This window comes from Pinus tabuliformis, chromosome 7 (assembly GCF_031772625.1).
Source record: "Pinus tabuliformis cultivar Carrire ecotype Pingquan chromosome 7, CPIR1, whole genome shotgun sequence".
Lineage (NCBI taxonomy): Eukaryota > Viridiplantae > Streptophyta > Pinopsida > Pinales > Pinaceae > Pinus > Pinus tabuliformis.
In genome coordinates this window covers 185,538,039-185,559,788 of record NC_142293.1, presented here as the reverse complement: position 1 = coordinate 185,559,788, position 21,750 = coordinate 185,538,039, and the positions used below count along the sequence as shown (strand labels likewise).

The 21,750-nt window shown below is 40.7% G+C and overlaps 1 protein-coding gene across 2 annotated transcripts in view; it reads left to right on the top strand.

The window, feature by feature from the left end:
• Window positions 1–21,750, top strand: part of LOC149246469 (histone-lysine N-methyltransferase ATXR2-like) — a 210,926-nt gene that overhangs the window by 119,014 nt on the left and 70,162 nt on the right. For both annotated transcript variants that reach the window (XM_089457933.1, XM_089457932.1), the window contains exon 7: window positions 11,720–11,796. In XM_089457933.1, the coding sequence (XP_089314059.1) occupies window positions 11,720–11,796 (77 nt within the window). The remainder of the gene's footprint in view (window positions 1–11,719; window positions 11,797–21,750) is intronic.

The following is a 21,750-nucleotide window of genomic DNA, read 5'->3' as shown; positions in this document are numbered from 1 at the left end:
CACTTTTTCCCTTGATTAGCAATCTTATTTACTCACTTACACTAATGAATTGTTGTATTGGAAGGTGAGGAGACACATTGGATCTTATACAAGATTGCAGGTGGGTTTCATCTTGGACTTGGCCTCCCTATATAGGAACCATGCCCTCAAGAGGTCCACAATGGCATTTGTGGGCTGAGCGTTGAGAGTCACAGGCCTCCATTCATGCAGAGCATTGATTGCCACACCGTGGGGTTCTTCAACAACACCACATTGCTTGTTCGTGCCACAATTATATAGAGATGACGATGGACTTGGCCACATTGCCCTGCTGGCTTCACATGGTGCCAAACACTTAGTAGTTGATCCAGAGCCCAAGGAGGATATGTCTTGTTGGGGAAGATATGGGAGGGTGTGTGTCATCATCTAGCCCTCATTGATGCGGCAATCGACTTGACTTCGATTCATTTAGAGACCCATGAGACCCATTTGGAGCCCACTGATTCGTAAATTGTGGTGGATATTCCACTGGACAGTTCATCACAACAGATCTGATAATATTATATTAAAAATCTAAGATTCCACACTATTACAGTTTTATTTAATTTTTAGATCTATAAAATTAAATGTAATTAGTGTATACATGTAAAAGTAAATCAAGCAGAAAAGTAGAAAACGACAAAATAAGCTCACACACACATAATACACAAGATATGCTCTCTGGAAAACCCTTTCGGGAGAAAGCGCATTTGGAAGGTGAGGTCGCTTCGCTCTCTTTCCTTGTCTAGAAATATGGCTGCAGATACAAACAAGTAATGCTTGTGGCCCGTGGGCTGCTACAGTGCACAAATCCTCTCTGTGTGCTCTGTCTCCTATCTCTCCTAGCTATCTTTGCTCAACTATGGAACAAAATGCTCTCGAAAGAATAGAATGCCTCTTCCTCCTAATGGCCCGGTTATAACACAGCCCGATAGCCTACTAGTGGTTAAGTTTGACTACATCAACTCTTAACTAGAGTTACAAAATAGAGTCTTCTAGAGTCTTTTACATTACAAACATGTGGCTAGCCCCTTTTCCATGAATAATGGGGGCTAACGCGACATCCTCCCGAACTATAGGTGTGAAAACAGGAAGGTCAACTTCTGAGTGGCATAACTTTTGCATACGGACTTCGATTGACGTGATTCTTGCGCCGTTGGAAAGATCTGCGTGTAGAATAGCATTAAAAGGTGCAATGCTCAAGCGACAAATTTTTACCCACAAAAAACGTCATTTGATGCTTCAAAACGCTCCTAGAAGGTTTCAGATCCCGTTTCACCACACTGGGTCCCGTCGGTAAAAATGGTCTCGTGAGCTAATTCCTCCACTTTTTCCACTCCAAATGCATCGAGATAGATGACAAAAAACATAATGATGCAATTCGGATCACACCTCCCCATTTTGGGAGACGTCCCCAAAAGTTTTTATTGAATGACGTGAGGAAATTTTTCCTCCAACTTCTCTCTGGTGTACCATTTAACTTTGCCTGGAAGTTGTCCCTTCAACCCAATCTGCCAAAGTTCTTGTTGCCCTTGTCTTGTAGTTCTGGACCTCTTCTGCAAAACTATATCTTCTGTCAACTCTGCCTGAGCGTCTAGTGCCAAATCCTCCACAGATGGTAGGACCTATTCCTCTTCCTAATCTGGCATCGAATGCTCATAGAGTTTCAAATTCTCTACATTTACAACTGAGTAAATGCGCATATATGGTGGTAAACTGAGTCGATAGGCATTATCACCCACCTTTTCCAGTATCTCAAAGGGACCATACCTTAGAGCCTTGATTTTCTTACCAGGCCCCTGCAACCTCTCCTTGTTCAACTATAGCCATACTCTATCTCCCACCTTGAATGATTTCTTTGTTGTACTGATCATGCCTAGCCTTATACTTCACCTGCGACTTCTGCAGTGTTTCCTGTACTTGTAGATGGATCTGCCTGATCTTCTCTATAAATTTTTTAGCCCTCAAAGCATCTCCTATAAGGTCTTCCTTCACTCCTCCTTGCTGCCCATATGCAATATCCAAAGGTGAAGGTGGAAATTATCCAAATAAGTTTCAAATGGGGAATTTCCTGTAGAAGTTTGGATTGCTCTGTTATATGAATGCTGTATATATACCAGATTTTCATCCCAGGTCTTCGAATGCTTCTAGTTGTAACCCCTCAGAAGCTGCACCAAAGTCCTGTTGACTACTTCTGTCTATCCATCTGTCTGTGGATGGAATGTTGTAGATCTCTTCAATTTTGTGTCCATTTTCTCCCACAATGTAGTCCAAAATGCATTGAGAAATCTTCTATCCATGTTTGAAATGATGCTCCTTGGTATCCCAAAGTGCACCCAAATCTGTCCAAAGAACAAGTTTGCTGCTTCTTTTCCGCTAATGGTCTTTTTACAGGGCATCAAAACACATATCTTGCTGAACCTATCAACTATCACAAACAGGTAGTCATGTCCCTTCTTAGTTGTCGGTAAACCTCCCACAAAGTCCATGGAAATGCTTTCCCAAGGACGAGTAGGTACAGGTAAGGGATGATACAGACCCTATTTCCTGTTGTTAGGCTTGTTGGTACAACAAAGCATGCATCCTCTTATGAACCTAGCTACCTGCTCTTGCATCTTGGGCCAATACACATACCTCTGCAAGTTAGCCACAGTCTTCCCTACACCAAAGTGCCCTGCAACCTTGGAGGTGTGAGCCTCTCTAATTAGCTGCAAACACTCACCTTTAGGAACACAGCTTATCTAGCCTGTAGAGTAACCCATCCTGGAGATGGTAGTCAATGGTGCTGTCGCCATCATGCACATGACTCTGACTCTGCAACTGCTGATACACCTCCTTGAAGTCCTTATCTTCTGAATATGCCTCTATGTATGCATCATGGGTGAATGGCTCCATGTGCATAAGAGTCTCCAAAGCTGTAATCTTTGATGTGGGTGGCCTTGAAAGCATATCGACCAACTTGTTTGTGCTGCCCTTCTTATACTTTATCACCAAATGAAACTGCTGTAAAAACCCCATCCACTTGTAGTGCTTGGTCTGCTGTTCAAATTTCTAAGTCTGTCACGTTAGAAATCCCTACTTCATTCTCTGGTTTATTTGACCTACTTGTTTATTCCATTAAGAAGTTATTTATACATATAAATACTGAAAATAAACACAAATGTAGCCTTAACTCATATACAGATCAACAACTGAAACACTAGACAAACATACAGGGGACACCATTATTTTTGGACAACACGTCCCTGGAAAAACCCAATGCGGGAAAATCGGTGCAGCAGTTTTGAGGGTTTTTTTATTATGCAGATTTCTTGAGTACAACTAGGGTGTTGAATTGGCTTACCCAACAAGATTTTTACACGACAGTAATACCTCTTCTCAGAGACAGATATTCAGCTTCTCAGCACTAGTTTGCCCCACGAAAATCCTTTCGGCGCTTCTCAAAGGCTCTGCGTTAGCCCTGCTAGCTTTTGCATAGCTCCTGAACCCTCTGCATCAGCGTTTTGCCTCTCTGCGTCAGCTCTCTGGCCTTCTGCGTCACCCACGCTGGCCCCTTAGCCTCTGCACAATCTCTAGCTTCCTCTGCGTCGCTCCTGTTGCCTCTGCGTCAACCTCTTTAGTCACTGTTCTGACCCTCAGGCAATATCTCTACCTCTCTGCTATGTACTCACTGCCCCTTGCTGCAACATATCACTTGTTTGAATTTTCTCAACAAACCCCACTCTAGAAAATCAAACTGACTGATCAATCTTGGTATATCTCCATCTGACCATCAGCCTCCTCTTATACTATTCCTGTTGAGTCTTCAACAACGAAGATTAAGTCTCGAATCAATGGCTAAGATTAGATTTGGCTTGATCCATGTCATTTAGAACATTCTCACCCAGTTTTATATTAGTACCAATTAATATTTTAATTTCCGAAAGTTTAGACTTAGGATCCCCATTAAAAATATTAATTATTTTAATATCTCTCCAACTGGGTGGAATTTCCCCAAACCATTTCTGGGTCTTGGAGATCTTATGTGCCTTAGCATCTCCACCACTTTTCATGGCTAGAGCACATCCGATGCTACCACAAATCAACATGTAGCTTATTGTAGGTACTGTAACGACTGGTGATCTGTGTGGATTATTGTCTCCTTTCCCATCAGATAGTGCTTCCATTTCTTCACAGCTTGCACCATGGCATAGAGCTCCTTGTCGCAGGTAGGGTAGTTAAAAATTGCCCCATGAAATACTTCAGAATGGTCGCAAACGAGCCTTCTTCCTTGCATCAAGACAACTCCCATAACATACCAACTCACATCTGTTTCCGCTTAAAAGGGTTGCAAGTTTGGTAATGCTAGAATTGGTGCTTCACTGATCTTCTTCTTTAACTCATCGAAAGCCTTTTGCTGCGCTTTTCCCCACTAGAAACTATTGCCACTTGCTGTTATGGCATGGATCAGTGTTGCTACAGTTGAAAATGAGGCTATGAATTTCCTCAGGTACTGTGTTGCTCCAATGAAACTCCTAACCTCTGTAACATTAGTAGGCATTGACCATTTCATGATGGCCTCCATCTTGGAAGGATCTATCTTTAATTCTCCTCCACCAATCACATATCCCAACTATACCAAGGACTACTACACAAACTTGGACTTCTTGATATTTGCTAGCAGATGGTGCTTCTCTAATGTTTCCAGCACATGCGCCAAATGTGAAATATGCTTCTCCCAGGTAGCACTATATACCAATATATCATCCAAATAGACAATAACAAATGAATCTATAAAAGGGCGCAGTACATTATTAATTAATCTCATAAATGTAGCAAGTGCATTACATAGCCCATATGGCATAACTAACCACTCATACAAACCTTGCCTGGTTTTGAAGGTGATCTTCCATGTATCTTCTTCTTTGACTCGTACCTGGTGATATCCAGACTTCAAGTCCAACATGGTGAAATACTTTGCTTGCTGCAACTGATCGAGTAGATTGTCTATCCTGGGTAAGGGGTATTTGTTCTTGAGCGTGATTTTATTCAACGCCTTGTAATCTATACACATCTGCCAAGTTTCATCCTTCTTTGGCATAATGATGATGGATGACCCACATGGTGATGTACTTGGTCAAATGACACCCTGTTCTAGCAGCTGCTGCAACTGTTTCTTCACCTCACTTGTTTCTATAACAGACTACTTGTACAACCCAATATTTGGCAATGGGGAGTTTGGCAATAGCTAGATCTCGTGCTCCTCTTCTCTCTTAGGGGGTAACCCTTTAGGCTCTCGGAACACGTCCTTGTGAGCTTGTAACAACTCCTCCAATTGTTGTTTTTCTTTCTTAGTATGCCCCTCTAGGGATTCCTTGCCTCTTATTGACTCCTCTACAGACTGACTTTCTCTTAAAAACAATAAAACATACTTCTTGTTGGAATTGATCAATTTCTTGGCCTGGTTGGCACTTACCACTGAAATTTTCGACTTGCCTTTGTGCGCGTTGATGATGAACAATTTTCCATCCTTGATGAGCCGGTGTTGGTTAGCTCTCCTCATGAATATTGCATCATGCATGTACATGCATGGACTCCCAAGCATGACTCCACATACATCAAGGGGAACCATATCCAGATCTACTTCATCAATAAAATCAACACTGATAGCAAATCTGGTTTTGCATTGCTTTGTTACCTTCAGCTCTGCATCCTTATGTACCCATCCTAGTGGATAGGGTTTGGATGATCACGAACTTGCAGCCCCAACTTCTTGACTAGATTTGCTGCAATGAGATTTGCCTGCGATCCTGAGTCAAACGGAGCATCAATCTTTGTCTTCTTGACTTGTATCTTTACATGGAAGAGTTTAGTCATTTCTTTCTCTTCCTGTTGCTGAATGCTACTCATATTCACCTCCTTCTGCACTGATGTATAGATCATCGTCTCATCCACGTCCGAGCGGCTTTCAACTTGGTTGCTCGAATCAGCGGCCATGATATTCTTCTTCTTATTATCTTTCTTCTTTCTCTTCGGGTTTAGCTCTGGATGCAACTTCCAACACTTTCTCCTCTGTATGGCCATCAATGTTGCAGTGGTTTCTAGAATCTTTGCACTGGTGTGCTGTGGTTGCTATCTTTTTATCTTTTCCCCCTTTTTGCTTCTTCTTCCCCTCCTTAGAAGCGTCTTGTTGCTCCTTTTGCTTCGATCCGCTTGATTGCGCTCTTTTCAGACCTATGTTCTCCAGGTACTGTGCTTGTACACAAGCCTCGCCCATCGTTTTGGGCTTGAACATCATGACTTGCTCATGCAGATGGCGATGCAGACCCCCCAAATACTTGAGGAGTACATCTGGGTTCTTTGGAGAGATACCTAGCATTATAGCCATCTTTCTGAATTCTGTGGTGTACTCCTGCACGCTTTGGCCCGACTTTTGCCTGAAGTAATGCCACTGGATCCACTGGTCCTCCACGTACCCAATGGGATAAAACTGTGACTTAATGAGGGTTTTGAAATCCTCCCACTTAGTCACTGGAGGTTCTCCCACCAAGTCAGTGCATGGCCCTCCAATTTCAGCTGCGCGAATGAGATCTTCTGCCCTTCCTCGATCTAATGGACATTGAAATAAACTTCTAGTTGTTGCAACCAGTGGTTCAACTTGAGAGCGTTGATTTTGTTGTGGTATGGCTTGTTATCGACTTTTTCTTCCACTTTAAACAGGGATTGGTTCACAGCACTCAAACTGGGTGGATCTTTTCTGGATTCTTTCTTCGGCTAGTTATATCCGTCTTCCTGATCTCCCGATCCCCCTTCTGATTTGTCCTCTGCATTTGAATCCCCTTCTTCTCCAAATATCCCCAACTTATTGCTTAGGGCTGCCATGAGGAGGTTTACATTATGGTTTATATCCATGACTTGTTCTTCAAGCCGCAAAAACCTCACCTCTGCAGGATCACGAGGTTCGTTTACAAATTCGTCGCCCATGATTAGGGTTTTACAATTTTCAGCCTCGCCGATCTAGATCCTTGCAATCTCCACAAAATACCCAAAGAAACCTACTCTGATATCAAATGATCCGTAAACTGCCGGATATTACGCTAGATAGTTTGTCACAACAAATCTAATAATATTATATTAAAAATTTGAGATCCTATACTATTACAGTTATATTTAATTTTTAGATCTGTAAAATTAACTGTAATTAGTGCATGCATGTAAAAGTAAATCAAGCAGAAAAGTAGAGAACAACAAAATAAGCTCTCACACACATAATACAAAAGATTTGCTCTTTGGGAAACACTTTTGGGAGAAAACCCAGTTGCAAGGTGAGGTCGCTTCTCTCTCTTTCTCTGTTTGGAAATATGATTACAGATACAAAGAAGTAATGCTTGTGGCTTGTGGGATGCTATAGTGCACAGATCCCCTCTGTGTGCTCTACCTCCTATTTCTCCTGGCTATCTTTGCTCAACTATGGAACAAAATGCTCTCAAAAGAATGGAATGCCTCTTCCTCCTAGTGGCCTGGTTATAACACAACTTAATAGCCTACTAGTGGTTAAGTTTGACTACATCAACTCTTAACTAGAGTTACAAAATAGACTCTTCTAGAGTCTTTTACATCACAAACACGTGGCTAGCCACTTTTCCGGGAATAATGGGGGCTGACGCGACATCCTCTTGAACTATAGGTGTGAAAACGGGAAGGTCAACTTCTGAGTGGCATAACCTTTGCATACGGAGTCTGATTGACGCGATTCTTGCGCCATTGAAAAGCTCTATGTGTATAGAATAGCATGAAAAGGAGTTGCACTTTAGTGCCAAGTTTTACCCCCAAAAAACATTGTTTGATGCCTCAAAATGCTCCCAAAAGATTTCAGATCCCGTTTCACCAAACTGGGTACCGTCGGTAAAAACGGTCCCGTGAGCTGATTCCTCCACCTTTTCCACTCCAAATGCATCGAGATGGATGACAAAAAATATAATGGTCCAATCTGGATCACCCACAGAGCCCAAGATGGGGTTTGGAGATGTTTTGCAACACTTAAAGGGCATCCCCCTCTTGTTCATCATATTTGATGCCCTCTCTCTCATCATGGCACATTGAGGGCACATCTAGGCCTTCCAATGACCCTCCTACACCATTGTTTCATAATTTTGGCTAGCTTTGGATGGCTTATCTTTCACTTCATAAGCTAATTGGTGGGTTTGTCACCAAAGACATGTATTTTTCACATTAAAATATTATTAGGGGTGCTTTAGACTAATTTTAACTTGTAAGAGGCTCATATAGATATGCGAGGCCTCATTTGTATTTGAGAAACATCACTTGGATTTGGGATATCTGTCTCTAAAGAATTCAGACCTGCAATTGTGGAATGATTTGGATGAATAAATGCATTTTGATGTGTGGAAAAATTTCGCTATCTCTCTTGGAGCTTCTTGTTGGCAAGATTTTGTATGGATATACTCTTCTTTGTCTTGTAAGTGCAATGTAATGCTATATTTTTGTTTTAATGAATGTCTAATGCATAGAATTATTTTCTTATTGTGAACTAATGTGCCCTAATTAATGCAAATTAGTGGAATCATTGAAACTATTGAATATTTTTGCATATGTTACTCATTGGACAAAGAATTAATGAATGTTCCTAGAAGATTATTTGCATATGCATCCTCGAAACTCCATAGAAATTGCCATTGAAGTATAAAAGTCTAAAGTTGTGTAGTTGCATCCATAGGGTTAGTGAAGCTGCTTCTTTACGCCTCCTTGAAGAGCGAAGTTCCTGAATCTTGATCATTTTGACTCCAATCTTCCCAATACCTAGGCATTGGTTTTAGATCCTTCATTATCAACCCTAAACCACTTTTCCTTCCTCCTTTAATTTTCGGTCCCTCACATGTACGACCTTGCTAGGGCATCATGTGGAATCTCTTAGAAGGGCGATCTTTCAATTCCGCTTGAATTAATCTCTGTGCTAGTGTTCCTTCTAGAGGTCCCCAAGTTTTCAGTGCACTTCAATTGTTCATTTATGATAAAAGTCAAACTCTAGCTCGAACTTTGAAGAAGCATCTTTGATGTCATAGTGAGACTCTTCCTTGACGGTTGTATTTTATTAAAGCTTGATCATTTCCAACCATTTCTTAGTCTTGCCTTGACCTAGTGTCGTCCTAGGAGGTCCCCCTTTCATGATCAATCCTAAAAACCTAGGTCTCGTGTGGACCCATCCAAGGTCTCTCAAGTTAAGCAACCTTTATCATAGAGGCAATTGTCTACTTCAGAGAGCTTGTTTAGAGGTCTTATTTTATCTTGGAGATCTTGACTCTCGCTGCATCTTGATTCTCATATCATTACAAATGCCTAAGTATTGATTTCCTCTCTTTAGGTCTTTCTTGGAGAGCCATTAAGCTTCCTTTTGAAGCATTAAACCTTTATTTGAGTTTTTCCTTTGAATGGGCCTTGGAAATCACATCACACCTTGCCATTGATTCTATCATTCAATTGATTTCCCCTATACCGAGACTCCTCCCATCAGCGAGAGTATGTAAAGAGCAGGGGACACTGATTGACGTGATTGTGGGTCTTTGTCCCATTGTTGTCATTTGGTATAGTATTTGTCCCTTAAGTACCCCTCTTAGGACCCCTGTTAGATTTAATGGTAACAGGGTCATTGGGTGAGGTCCTGTTGGACTAGGATGAAAGATTAACCCCCCATTTAAGGTGAGGGAACAAGATCACAGTCAAAACTCCTCTTCCTTGCAAGTTACCCCAGAATCCATATCAAATGCCCGAAATACAAACAAGCATAAGCACTTGATTTCAAAATGAATGAAGAACCTTTTGATCGGAAGCCCACCTTCAAACATGTGCTCTTGACAAATGAGCAAGGAAACATATGAGTGAGGCAAGTGGTTGAGATATGAGTGGGACATCGTCTTGGGCTACTAGTGGCTGTCAGGGTTGTTGGCTTGCTGACTGGACTAGATGTTGGGAGAAGAATTTCTCCTATGGGGTCACCCACTTTGGTGGGTAATAGTGCCCATTTCCAAGACTTCAACTACAATAGCATGGGCTTAATCTCTAGTTCCATAACCGTCACCTACTTCACTACCACCATGTGGAGGTGCACAGTGGTCGTGGTGGTGTACGGAGGAGAGAATAGTCGATATATTCAACACTTTATCTCTCATAGATGATAGATGGGTGTTTTGAATTTGGACAATTTAGTCTTCCTAAGGTTTTATTTCCTACTATTTAGTCATGTTGACAGTTGGTAGATAAGCTCTTTCAATGATTTAATGGTCTACTTTCTATTATATGCTTAAAAATTTGATCTTTGTTTGTAATCGCTAGAATCTAGATGGTTGATGCTTGTATAATTAATCATTAATGTACTATGGATTGGCATTTCTCTCTTGATTTATTTACAAATATGGATGTTTTCATATATGCTGCAACTAAGTTGGCATTTGGGATATATATATATATATATATATGGTTAGATGAAAACTTGCTTTTAAAGATTTTTGGAAAAGGACACTGCCGATGCTTCACTTCTCAAAAATGCTCTCGCTTTGCTACCACTTTGTGCAACGTTGAATCGACCTGTAAATAACAGGTAGATTGAAGCATATAAAGTTTAAACCATGAGTTTTCTGATGTAAAACACAAAGAAAGGAATATAGTTTGTTACATAGATAGGAGATTGGTGCTGAAAGAGAAGTGATGGATGTGTAACATAGCCTAGAAACAACGCTTTCCGTCTCTTAATTGCAGACCTTTTATGTTGCAACCTGGTTAAGAAAGATCATGCTTTGCAGACCTTTTATGGTGCAACCTGGGTAAGAAAGATCATGCCCAACATGCTCCACCAATTTGGAACCTTTTATGGTGCAACCTGGTTAAGAAAGATCATGCCCAACATGCTCCACCAATTTGGAGCATGAAGGGAGGAAAGGAATGAATAAAATGGTTCCCGATATTACAAGCCTGTTCATAATTTCAGAGCATACTTCAGCAAATAAGGGAGGCGGCTAGTTTTCAAATGATTTGTAACTCTCTCTCTCTCTCTCTCTCTCTATATATATATATATATATATGTTGGTTCTGGATCAAATCATAAGGACAGTTTCATGTGCTAATAGGCCCATAATGTTTTCTAATTGTAGTCTCTCACTTTTTAGGTTGTCTTGCTTCATAAGGCCAAATGCCTGAATGTTGCACAATAATCCAAATGCCTGAATGTGCCATCACCCTAACCTATTTTCCCTATCATGTAACATCTCTTCATGCCCCATATACATCATTATAGTCAATAATGCCAATTTCATGTATAAAAGAAACTAACTAGAATGTTGCTTCTTCTTGTTGTTGTTTGACCTTTCAATCAGATTTCACTTAGTATGTTTATTAGAAAGCTTCCTGTTTCTTTCATCAGTTGTTCTTGGGTCATCAATCTGTTGCTGAATCTCCTTAATATCCACAAAAGCTGGGCTGATGTTATCAATTCAGTCAATGCCGTTCTATCATATATGGTTTTGTTAGTCAACTCTCTAATAAATTGATGATGACCACCTTCTCTATATATAACCTTATTGGATGTTTTAGGTTCTTTAGGTTTTGACCACGAGACGAACACTTTTTTTTCCTGTTTGACAATCATTTAAATGGTTATTTGTGTGTTATGCTTAATACAAGTTGATGTGTGTGTGTTGTTGCTTTGCAGGCAGCGGTTTCTTTCCATTGCAGAGCTGCATAAACCATTCTTGTGAGCCAAATTGTAAGGCTTTCAAAAGAGAGCAGGTGATTTTATAGTTATTATATCAGAAGCCCTTAAAGTCATTTAAAGGTTGAAGTTAGGTACTCACTTATAAAGAAAAGAATGATGCAAAACTCAGTATACGATCCCTCCAGTGGGATATGAGTCTATTTGGCATGATCTCATTATCTCATATTTTTAATTTCAAAGATGTTTCATTTTCATTTATTACTAAATCAAATCACCTTACAGAGCATGTTTGCCATAGCTTGGCAATACACGATGACACAATTTTTTGATCCTACAAAAAGGAGGATATGTTGACAGTGCATACACATCAAGACTATAAATTGACATCATAGACATGCTGGGATATCTCTAATAATGCCAAACATGAACCAATTGACTATTTACTTACTAAATATGGACAAGAGTAATATTCTCACTCAATGGAAATCAATTAGTCTTCCATAAAATAGTCCACCATAACCAGGGATTGTGCGAAAATTGGAGATCTTTTGAAATTAAATACCACAATCTGACCAATAAGTAATATTCTTTAGCTTTACCTTTCATATCCATTGTTATTTTTGTACATTATCTAAGACACGAAGTACAATATAGGTAACCTTCAATTAGGTTGCCTTATCCTTTTCCTTCACCAAATTATAAATATTATTAAATTGGGAATTTAGTTTATGTTTCAATCTTTTCTTCCATGTTCACTTGTGACTTGTCAGGTTCTTTGATATGACTGGTTTTGAACCCTAAGCTTCCATTGTATTATAAAGCTATGGCCTTTCCAAATTTCAATGTCATAAAAATATGTTTGTTAGATTATTGCATTAGCAGATAGGATACTTGCTAAATTCATGGAAAAAGTTGATTGTTTCCTTTGAGGAATTGATAGGTTGAAGGTTACCCCTTAGTTTATCTTTGCATCACAAATTTCTCATTACCTTTGGGAGAGAATTGCTTGTTTTTATGGCAAAGGAGGTTACGGTATGTTTTGCGGAGGTGAGTGGAGGGAGATGGGCCATGTGTTATTGTGAGGTAAAGCTATTGGTGGAGGGATTTGCATTCCTCATCAAACGAGCAGTGCATGGGGTAGGAGCCAAGGATAGGTTTGTGGGTATGACAAAGAGTAGAGTGGGGGTAGGAGTTGAAGACTACTTTCATGAGGATAGAGGAAAGTATATGATATTTGGCTATGGTTGTGTCTAGTGACCTAAAGTGGGAAATGGGGGTAGCAACTCCTTAAGGTGTGTGGTGTAAGATGCAACATGATCTTTGTTAAAGAAGAAGGTGGTGTAGAGGGTTTGTAAAGTGAGCTAGGGTGGGGGGGAAGGAGGAGGGGAAGTAGAGAGGTAGAAGGTGAGGAGGTTCTGGTCTTCTAGGGGGAGGTGGACACTGAGAGATGTTGAGTGTGTGAGAGAAGGTCCTAGTTGGCTAGGACATAGTCAATCACACTAGCTCCCCTACTGTGAAGGAAACAAGTAAAAGGTTCTAAGATTGGAAAATAAAGGAACCCGTTCATGATCAATAAACCATGGGCTTCACCCAACTGCAAGAGGTGTCTCTCCTAACCTTTGAGAGGTCCATTCCTATTTTGTGAACTCCTTTGAAGACCCATAAACTCTAGCTCTAGCTCCTCGAGGCAAAGTATATCCTCGACCCTGTCATGGAGGGCTACATGTAGGTCTCTACTGCGGGTGTTTAAATCACCAAGAATTTTGATCTCCCCAAGAGTGGAATATTGGGAGATGTCTACATAGTGATTGAGGAAAGTGTCTCCCATGTACTCCTTATGTAGTGCAAAGTGAGATGAGTCTGGGGGTGGGGGAGTAGCAAATTGTAATATAGCTGTCTTGGAGCCGACAGTTATTCTTGTCACCCACCAAAAGTGGGTGGCCCTTAGGAGGAAACTTTTATCCCCATTGGTCATCTAACTACCCAATAGCCCTATGATGATCCCCAAATAAATTTACTTTAGAGCTCTCCATCTATGCTCCAGTTAGTGCTCTCTCCCATCTAGCATACTTCTTGAAGGAAGGTGGATGCTCTATTGGAACGTACACTAACCATTTTTGTAATGATGTGCTTTCATTAAATGTTTGGGGCATACTACTATGGATCACATACCAAGTTGGATGATTGACTGCTCCTGTTGGTACCCTTGTTCCCATACATCACTTAGGACAATATCCTGGCCTCTAGTCCGGTGTGAGATGCCTTGAGGCCTTTTCTTCCATGGCTAGGAATGGCACTAATAGGATGCACTCAGTAATATAATGTACCCAAGGAAATTAATTCTTACCACCTTGCACTTCTCCTTTATAAACATTCCATTCATTGGGTTGATTGTCATTGGTCACCCTATAATCTCATCTTTGAGTCAAGGCCCAAAAATCTGCCCTAAGAAGTTGATGCAACAAAAAGAAAGGTAAAAACATAAGAAGCCACAAATGAAATAAAATGAAAAATGCAAAAGATGGCTGGCATATAAGTGAATGGGGAAAAGGCTAGGATGAGCCCTACCCCCCTCATTAGCCATCACCCATTTCCTAATCATTTCATGCTCTATCTAAAACAAAGGAACTTATGAATGTCCCAAGCTTGATTAATGATAAACTCTTATACATTCAAGGATTATTCAAAAAGCGTAAAGTAAGCTAGGTCACCTAAACTATGTAAGAAAGAAATAAATCATTAAATTAAAAAGGCACACCAAAGGGATGGAAAAAGCAGGCCAAGGAAAGGGGTAACTTATGTTTTCATGATTGCTCCCTATTCTGATCTTTATACTGAGGGTGTTGGACCTCCTTTAGCTAGTATGGCTATGGCTATCTTACTTGAAGCCTTTCCCATTCCATTGTTGAAGAAAAGTGTAACTAGGTTTGGTATTTGTCAATGTAATTTTGATCTTTGTACTTGTCAAGAAAAAGAAATATTATTTTTATAAAGTTATATGAATGAGTTTCTTGCTCATTCCATAGTCAAGATTATGTTAAAGATCTCTTTATGAGTATTTATGTAATGTACATAGGTCAACCTAGTGTCAAGAAGCCCTTCAAGACAAGGACTATTCTTCAACAAAGAAGTCTGCAAGCAAAACGATGAAGAGAACATCATGTCGACCTGCAAAAATGAATTAAACAACTAAAATATGACATGTCGGCTCATATAAATGACACAACGGTTCACTTGTTAAAGTCGGCTCAAAATGGAGGCATAACCACTATTTATACCTAGTTGGGGTATCCGCAAAACTGAGATAGAATCTCGGACTTGTCTGAAATTTCGGAGGTGTGGTACAGAATCTCGGATGGCACATAAAGGACACTATCTCGGGCAGGGTACAAGAGTATAGCATCTCAGTTGAGCATTTCGGATGCTCATCATGATTACAATTTCGGCATACTAGGACAGTCTTGGCATATATATCATGATAAGGATCCTAGTACAAGAAGCTTTCAGCTATACACACTAGACATCATTGAAGCGTTCACATATTTCAGTATGGACTTCTCATCAACATGATGATGATCTCAATGAGAAGTGCAGTAATGATCTAAAGAGAAGATGGAGATATGGTGCAACAACTATGTTCTCCTTATTGTGATGAATATCTCAGTGAAGGTGCATGAATGATGAACTCGGTGAAGCAACAATGTTGATGATAATCTCAACAGTAAGAAGAAGGATTGGTGACTTGGTCTTGGAGTGGCCTAGTAGGTCAAGGGTTATGGTCTTGGTGTTCGTCAATTGGAATCTCTATAAGAAGAATTTTGTGCGGGTTTTCCTCTCCAAGAGGGGGAGGTTTTGGCCCTGGCAGAAAGCCAAACATTTTGTGTTCTTGTCTCTTTGTTTTTGGTTGCAGTTTGATGAAGTAAACACACACTAATAATAAGAAGAAGATCAAGCTAAGATAAATTATAAAAGCACTTCACAAATTGCTATCAAGCTTAGAAGAATCCTACTAATACTAATTGCCCTAGATTATTCAACATGGTATCAGAGCTAGGGTGCAAAGTCCAAAGGAAGGGCAGCAAAAGAGACATACAAGGATCAGTCCTCAAGAAGGGCATCAAAGTAAGGTTAAGGGTTTTGTGAAGAATAAAGGATCAAGTCTACAACAAGCAGTCTACATCAGCAAAGAATCTTTTCTCCACAGTCATCATCAAAAAGGTCACCAAGAACCTTATCAATATGACTACTAAGCAAAATAACTCAAAGTCAAAGATTATCATCTTGGAGGAGGTCGAAAATCTGAGAAGCAATCCTAATCTACACTACAACAAAAGGAAAACATAGTACCTTTCACAGTCTCGGTGCTAGCCTCAAAATTTGGGTGTCATTACGAACCATGTCATACCACAACAATCTTAATGAGTTAAGCAGTTTCGATGATTGGTATTGAACAATGCTCAAAGGCCACAAGGATCTTTGCTCATGCTAGTCAACACAAGCAAGGTTCTACTCGTAACAAGGTTACAAAGATATAGAGTCACAACATACATTATAGCAATCTCACTTCAGAAGGAGAACACAATGCCACATCTTGAGTGGACATAATGATAGTGCTCTCAAAATTCTTGATTTCAATTCCATACCCTCAGAATCAAGGAATCAAATAATCTCAACATATCATAAAAGGGAGTAGTACTTGGTGTTGAACAATGCCAGGAAGTCTCAAGAAAGGTTCTGGAACTCTATTGTACTAGGCAACTCAAGCAAGAATCTCATTGAAGGAGATCATTCAAGAAAGCATCAAGGTGAAGATTTCATCTTCACATGACAAGTAATTATCTTTTTATTCTATATTTTGTTGATTTGTGGTAGCATCGAATGTGCTCTAGCCACGAAAATTGGTGGAGAGGCTAAGGCACATGAGATCTCCAATACCCAGAAAGAGTTTGGGCAGATTCTAAACAGTTTGGGAGATATTAAAATAATTAATATTTTTAATGAAGTCCCTAAGTTTAAAATATTAATGTGAATTAATATAAAACTGTGTTAGAATAGTCCAAAGCAGTGATGCGGGGGAGCGGCCCCCCCCCCTACGAACCCGCTCCCGAAGCGCGCTCCGGGCGGGAGCGGCTCGGGAGCGGGTCGGGAGCGCGCTCCCCAAATCGCTCCCGGACGGGAGCGATTTTCGGGAGCGCGCTCCCGTAAAAAAATTTGCGCTCCCTAGTCTGTGAGGGAGCGCTTCAGGGAGCGATCGCTCCCGCGCTCCCGGAGCGCTTTTTAATGCCCGGGAGCGATCGAGGAGCGATCGCTCCCTGATCGCTCCCGGGCATTAAAAAACGCTCTGGGAGCGAATTTTAAATTTCCGGGAGCGATTCGGCGGAAAAAAAATCCGCGGACCCGAAAAAAACAAAAAATTAAACAAATTTTTTTGGATTTATAAGCCCAATGGGCCAAAACAAAATCATTCTAATGAGATTGAGGTTGAGTTTGAGAGCAAAGGAGCAAGGAGCAAGAGCTGAGGAGCAAGGAGCCAGAGCTGAGGAGCGAGGAGCAAGTGCCGAGGAGCGAGGAGCAAGCTTGCAGAGGTAAGTAACTTAATCATTTAGTTAGTTTAGCTGGTTAGGTAGTTAATTTGGTTAGTTTCATTTACCTGTTTGAGTTTAAAGATCATTAATTTAAATTAAATTAATAAATTAAATGAATTAATCCCAATAAACTAAATTAATTTGCAGATTCAAGACTCAAACCCTACAAACATCAAACACGATGGACCTGAGCATTTTTATTGGCATTTTCCTCTTCCTGGTCCCCTTTCTGGTTATTATGGTGGTGGAGAGTAGGAAACGGAGGGGGCCTGAAACTGAAGAGGTGGATGAAGAAGCCGGAGGAAGTCAAATAGGTGAAAACCCCAGTGAGGAGGATGTGGAGGGTGAACATGAGGGTCAAAAAACTAAACAAGACCAAACTCCATTGTGGAAATATGTTCAGAGGCCTGAAACAGGGAGGGGGTGGAACCACTAAATTTCATTGCCCCCATTGCAACACTGATTTCACAGGCTCATACACCCGTTTGAGAAGACACCTTTGCGGGAAAAGGGCATGGGATGGAGAGAAACAAATAGGAATCAGAACTTGCGACGCGGTGTCAACAGTTGATAGAGCCAAATACATAAAGGAAGAGGAGGACGCCCAATACAAAGCAAACAGATCAAGGGGTTTCTTTGAACCAAGCTCACAAAGAACTCCTTCAGCATCCTCCCAAGGCAGTGGATATGGACATGGAGGCTCAGGGTCATCATCTTTACGCCGTAGAACCATATCAGATTTCCTTGATGAGGGGTGTAGGAATGATGTGGATTCAAAAATTTACAGGTTCCTCTATGCAAATGGGATACCATTCAATGTTCTACGCTCACCTTATTGGCACGAAATGGTTTCTGCCATAAATGATGCCCCTAAAGGATACAAGAGCCCTGGGTATGACAAGGCAAGAACAGTTGGCCTTGATCATGAAAAAGCAAAAATATCACATTCTTTGAATAAAATGACAAGTTCTTGCACTGACAATGGGGTGTCCATTGTATCTGATGGATGGACAAATGTAAAAGGCAAGCCATTGATAAGTGTTCTTGCTGTGTCCTGAAGTGGTCCCATTTTTCTAGCTACACATGATTACTCAGACAAGTTCAAGACCGCTATCAACATTGCAGAAGCATTGCTTGAAACAATTGAGCGTATTGGCCCATACAATGTCATCCAAGTCATCACTGATAATGCTCCTAATTGTAAGGCAGCGGGAGCAATTATTGAGGATAGATACCCGAACATATTTTGGTCTGGATGTTTGGTTCACACATTGAACCTTCTGTTGCATGATATTGTCAAAAACAAAAATGAACAATACCAATGGATTGGGGATTTGTACAAGAGAGGAAAAAAAATGATAAAATTTATTACAAATCATAGCAATACCCATGGCCTTTTCCGCAGTCACTCGAGATTGGAGTTGCTGAAGATTGCGAGGACTAGATTTGGTAGCTATTACCTCACCTTCAGGCGCCTTTTGAAGGTAAGAGAGGGTTTAGCTAGCATGGTATCAAGTCCAAATTGGCAGGTGTTAAAGGAAAGGGCTACAAATGTAGCTGACATTGCAGGTTTTGAAACGGTGGAGGAGGCCGCTCTTGATGGGCAGTTTTGGACAGCTGTGAGACAGGTATTGGATTTCACCAAGCCAATTTATAACATGATTCGGTTTGCAGATACAGACAAACCAGTGATTGGCGAGGTGTATGAGCAAATGGATACCATGTTGGGGGAAATAAAAGACATTGTTAATAACAGAGATCCCGACTTGTACAATCTGATTCACGATTGTGTGTGTGAACGGTGGAAAAAGCTTAACCTTCCACTACATTGCTTGGCGTATATCCTTACGCCAAAATACTACTCAGATTCTTGGTTGGGCAAACCTGCAGCAGGGGGTGGTGTTAGGACCAAACCCCATTTAGATCGAGAGGTAACTAAAGGATATCTGGATGCATTAGAAAAGTTGGTGCCTGACAGGGAGGAATGTGCAGCTGTGCGCCTTGAAATAGGCAGATACTTCACTGGCAGTGGTTTGTATGGTAACTTCCATGCAATGGACGACAAAGATAAATTTGATTCTCTCACATGGTGGGAAACATATGGCGGCGACGGACTTTTGCGAAAATTGGCATTGAAAGTTCTTGCACAGGTTGTAAATTCTTCTTCTGCAGAGAGGTGTTGGAGCACCTACAGTTATATACATAATGTGAAAAGAAACAGGCTCAACGAAAACCGAGCAGAAAGCTTGGTTTATGTGCACTACAATTTGAGGTTGTTGAGCCATTACTGTGATCGGGCTAATGAAGATCCCACATATAAAATTTGGGACAGTCACCCTGAGGACGACAATTTAGAGGATGGCATTGTACATATGGAAGAACTAGAAGATGAGCTTGTACGGGATGAAGCTGAAGCAGCTGCAGCAGCCATGCCACCTCCACCTCCACCATCCAGTAGCAGTTCTCGGGGCCCGAGTCTTGTTCCATTGCTGTCGCCACCTCCATCGACACCCTCACGTGGAGGCTCTAGTTCTGGTCGTCGGTCTGGGAGGGAGACTCCTAGAAGACCGCCAAGACCTACTTATACTCCTGGAGACTCTCGTGGCAAGGGCCACTTGTAGATTTACAGTTTACTTGTCTTTTTTAGTTTCTATTAGACTTGTCACTTTAGTTTTCATAACTGTTCAGTGTTGAGTTTTGAGTCCTTGACTCTTGACTCTTGACTCTTTCATATCATTATGACATTATGATATTTTTTGTAAACATTATATCACTGTGACAATGAAAATTTGAAGTTTGAAGTTGGGCCTTGGCAATTATAACTCATTGGTAATGATTGTGAATTATGAATATGATGCTTTGTGAAAGACTAAAGTTGTTTCATTTCATCTCATTATTCATGTTTCATTTTATAAATTTGTAACATTTCATATCATGTTAACAGTTAGAAGTTAGGACTTAGAAATATCTTCGATATTACTTCTTGTAATGGTTAAACTTGGCTTACAAGTACAACTTGTTACTTTGGTGATCAATGATGATAAATGTTATTGAATTGAATGTTATTTTAATTTATTATTTTACTAAGGTTGATGACGATTATAATTTCTAGATGATTGATGTGATATGGTTCAATGATCAATTTATGTTTTTTTATGTTTTTTATGTCTATTTCATCATTCTACATGTTTTTGTTGACATATATGTATCAAAAATTAAAAAATATAAAAAATATATATATTTTTAAAAAATCGCTCCGGGATTCGCTCCCAAACCGGGAGCTTCTGAAAATGGTCGCTCCCGCTCCCGCTTCCGCTCCCGCTCCCCGCTCCCGCTCCCCGCTCCCGCTCCCGCTCCCAAGTAACACTGGTCCAAAGTCATGGATCAAGCCAGATCTTATCTTAGCCGTTGATTAGGGACTTAATCTCGGCTGTTGATTTGTCAATGAGAAAAGTATAAGAGGAGGCTTGAGGGTCACTTAGAGAACACACTTAGGGAGACCAGTCAGTTCAATTTCCGGCGCGGGTTATCTAAGAAATTGAACTAGTGGTTTGGTGAGCAGTCAGGAGGCAGCAAGTACAAAGCAGAGAGGCGGGATCAGCCATTGGAGATTAGCGCTGAGGCAGGAGAGGCAAAAGCAGGGCTTTTCAGGCAGACACAGAGGTAGCAGAAGACTGCGAAGTCACTAGCTGGGCCTGCATGGGTGACACAAAGAGGCCCAGGGCTGACACAGAGAGTTTGAGAGCCACGCAGAGGTCAACCGAGCTAACGTTGGGATTGGGAGAAGTACTGGAGAATTATTTCTCTCTGTGGGTAAGTCAGTGCGGCACCTTGTTGGACTGAAGAATTGTTGAATAATAAAATCCTCCCTTGCTGCGCCGGTTTTCCCACATTGGGTTTTTCTGGGGACTGTTGTCCAAAATCGCCGTGTCAATGTGTTAATGCTTGTACATATGTTTGTTTCTGTATTACGGTGTGATATTTGTAGCAGTATTTATTTTAATGTTTATTGAAGTAAATTCATAAATAACTTATTGTGGAATAAGTAGGAAAAATAAATCAATTGCTACAGTGATATAGAATCTTCACATGGTATCAGAGGGAGTAATCAAAGACAGAAAGCCAAAATCAGTTATGGGTCGAGACCACGATTCAGAGGCATCCACGTCATGGGACTCACAAAGATTTTCAGAAGATTGCACAAGAGAAAGATATTTCGATCTCTCTATGTTGGCTTCTAGGCTGGAAGAAGAAGTGGTGTGTATGACTAGTGCTGTATCATCAAAAGTATGGTATATAGACAGTGGAGCTTCGTGGCATATGACGGGAATCACGGAGTGTTTCTTAGAATATCGAGAAGAGAAGATGAACTTTTAGATCACCATGGGGAACAAGGCAAAGTGTAATCTAGTAGGCAAGCGTACCATAGTTTTTCAAACAGAA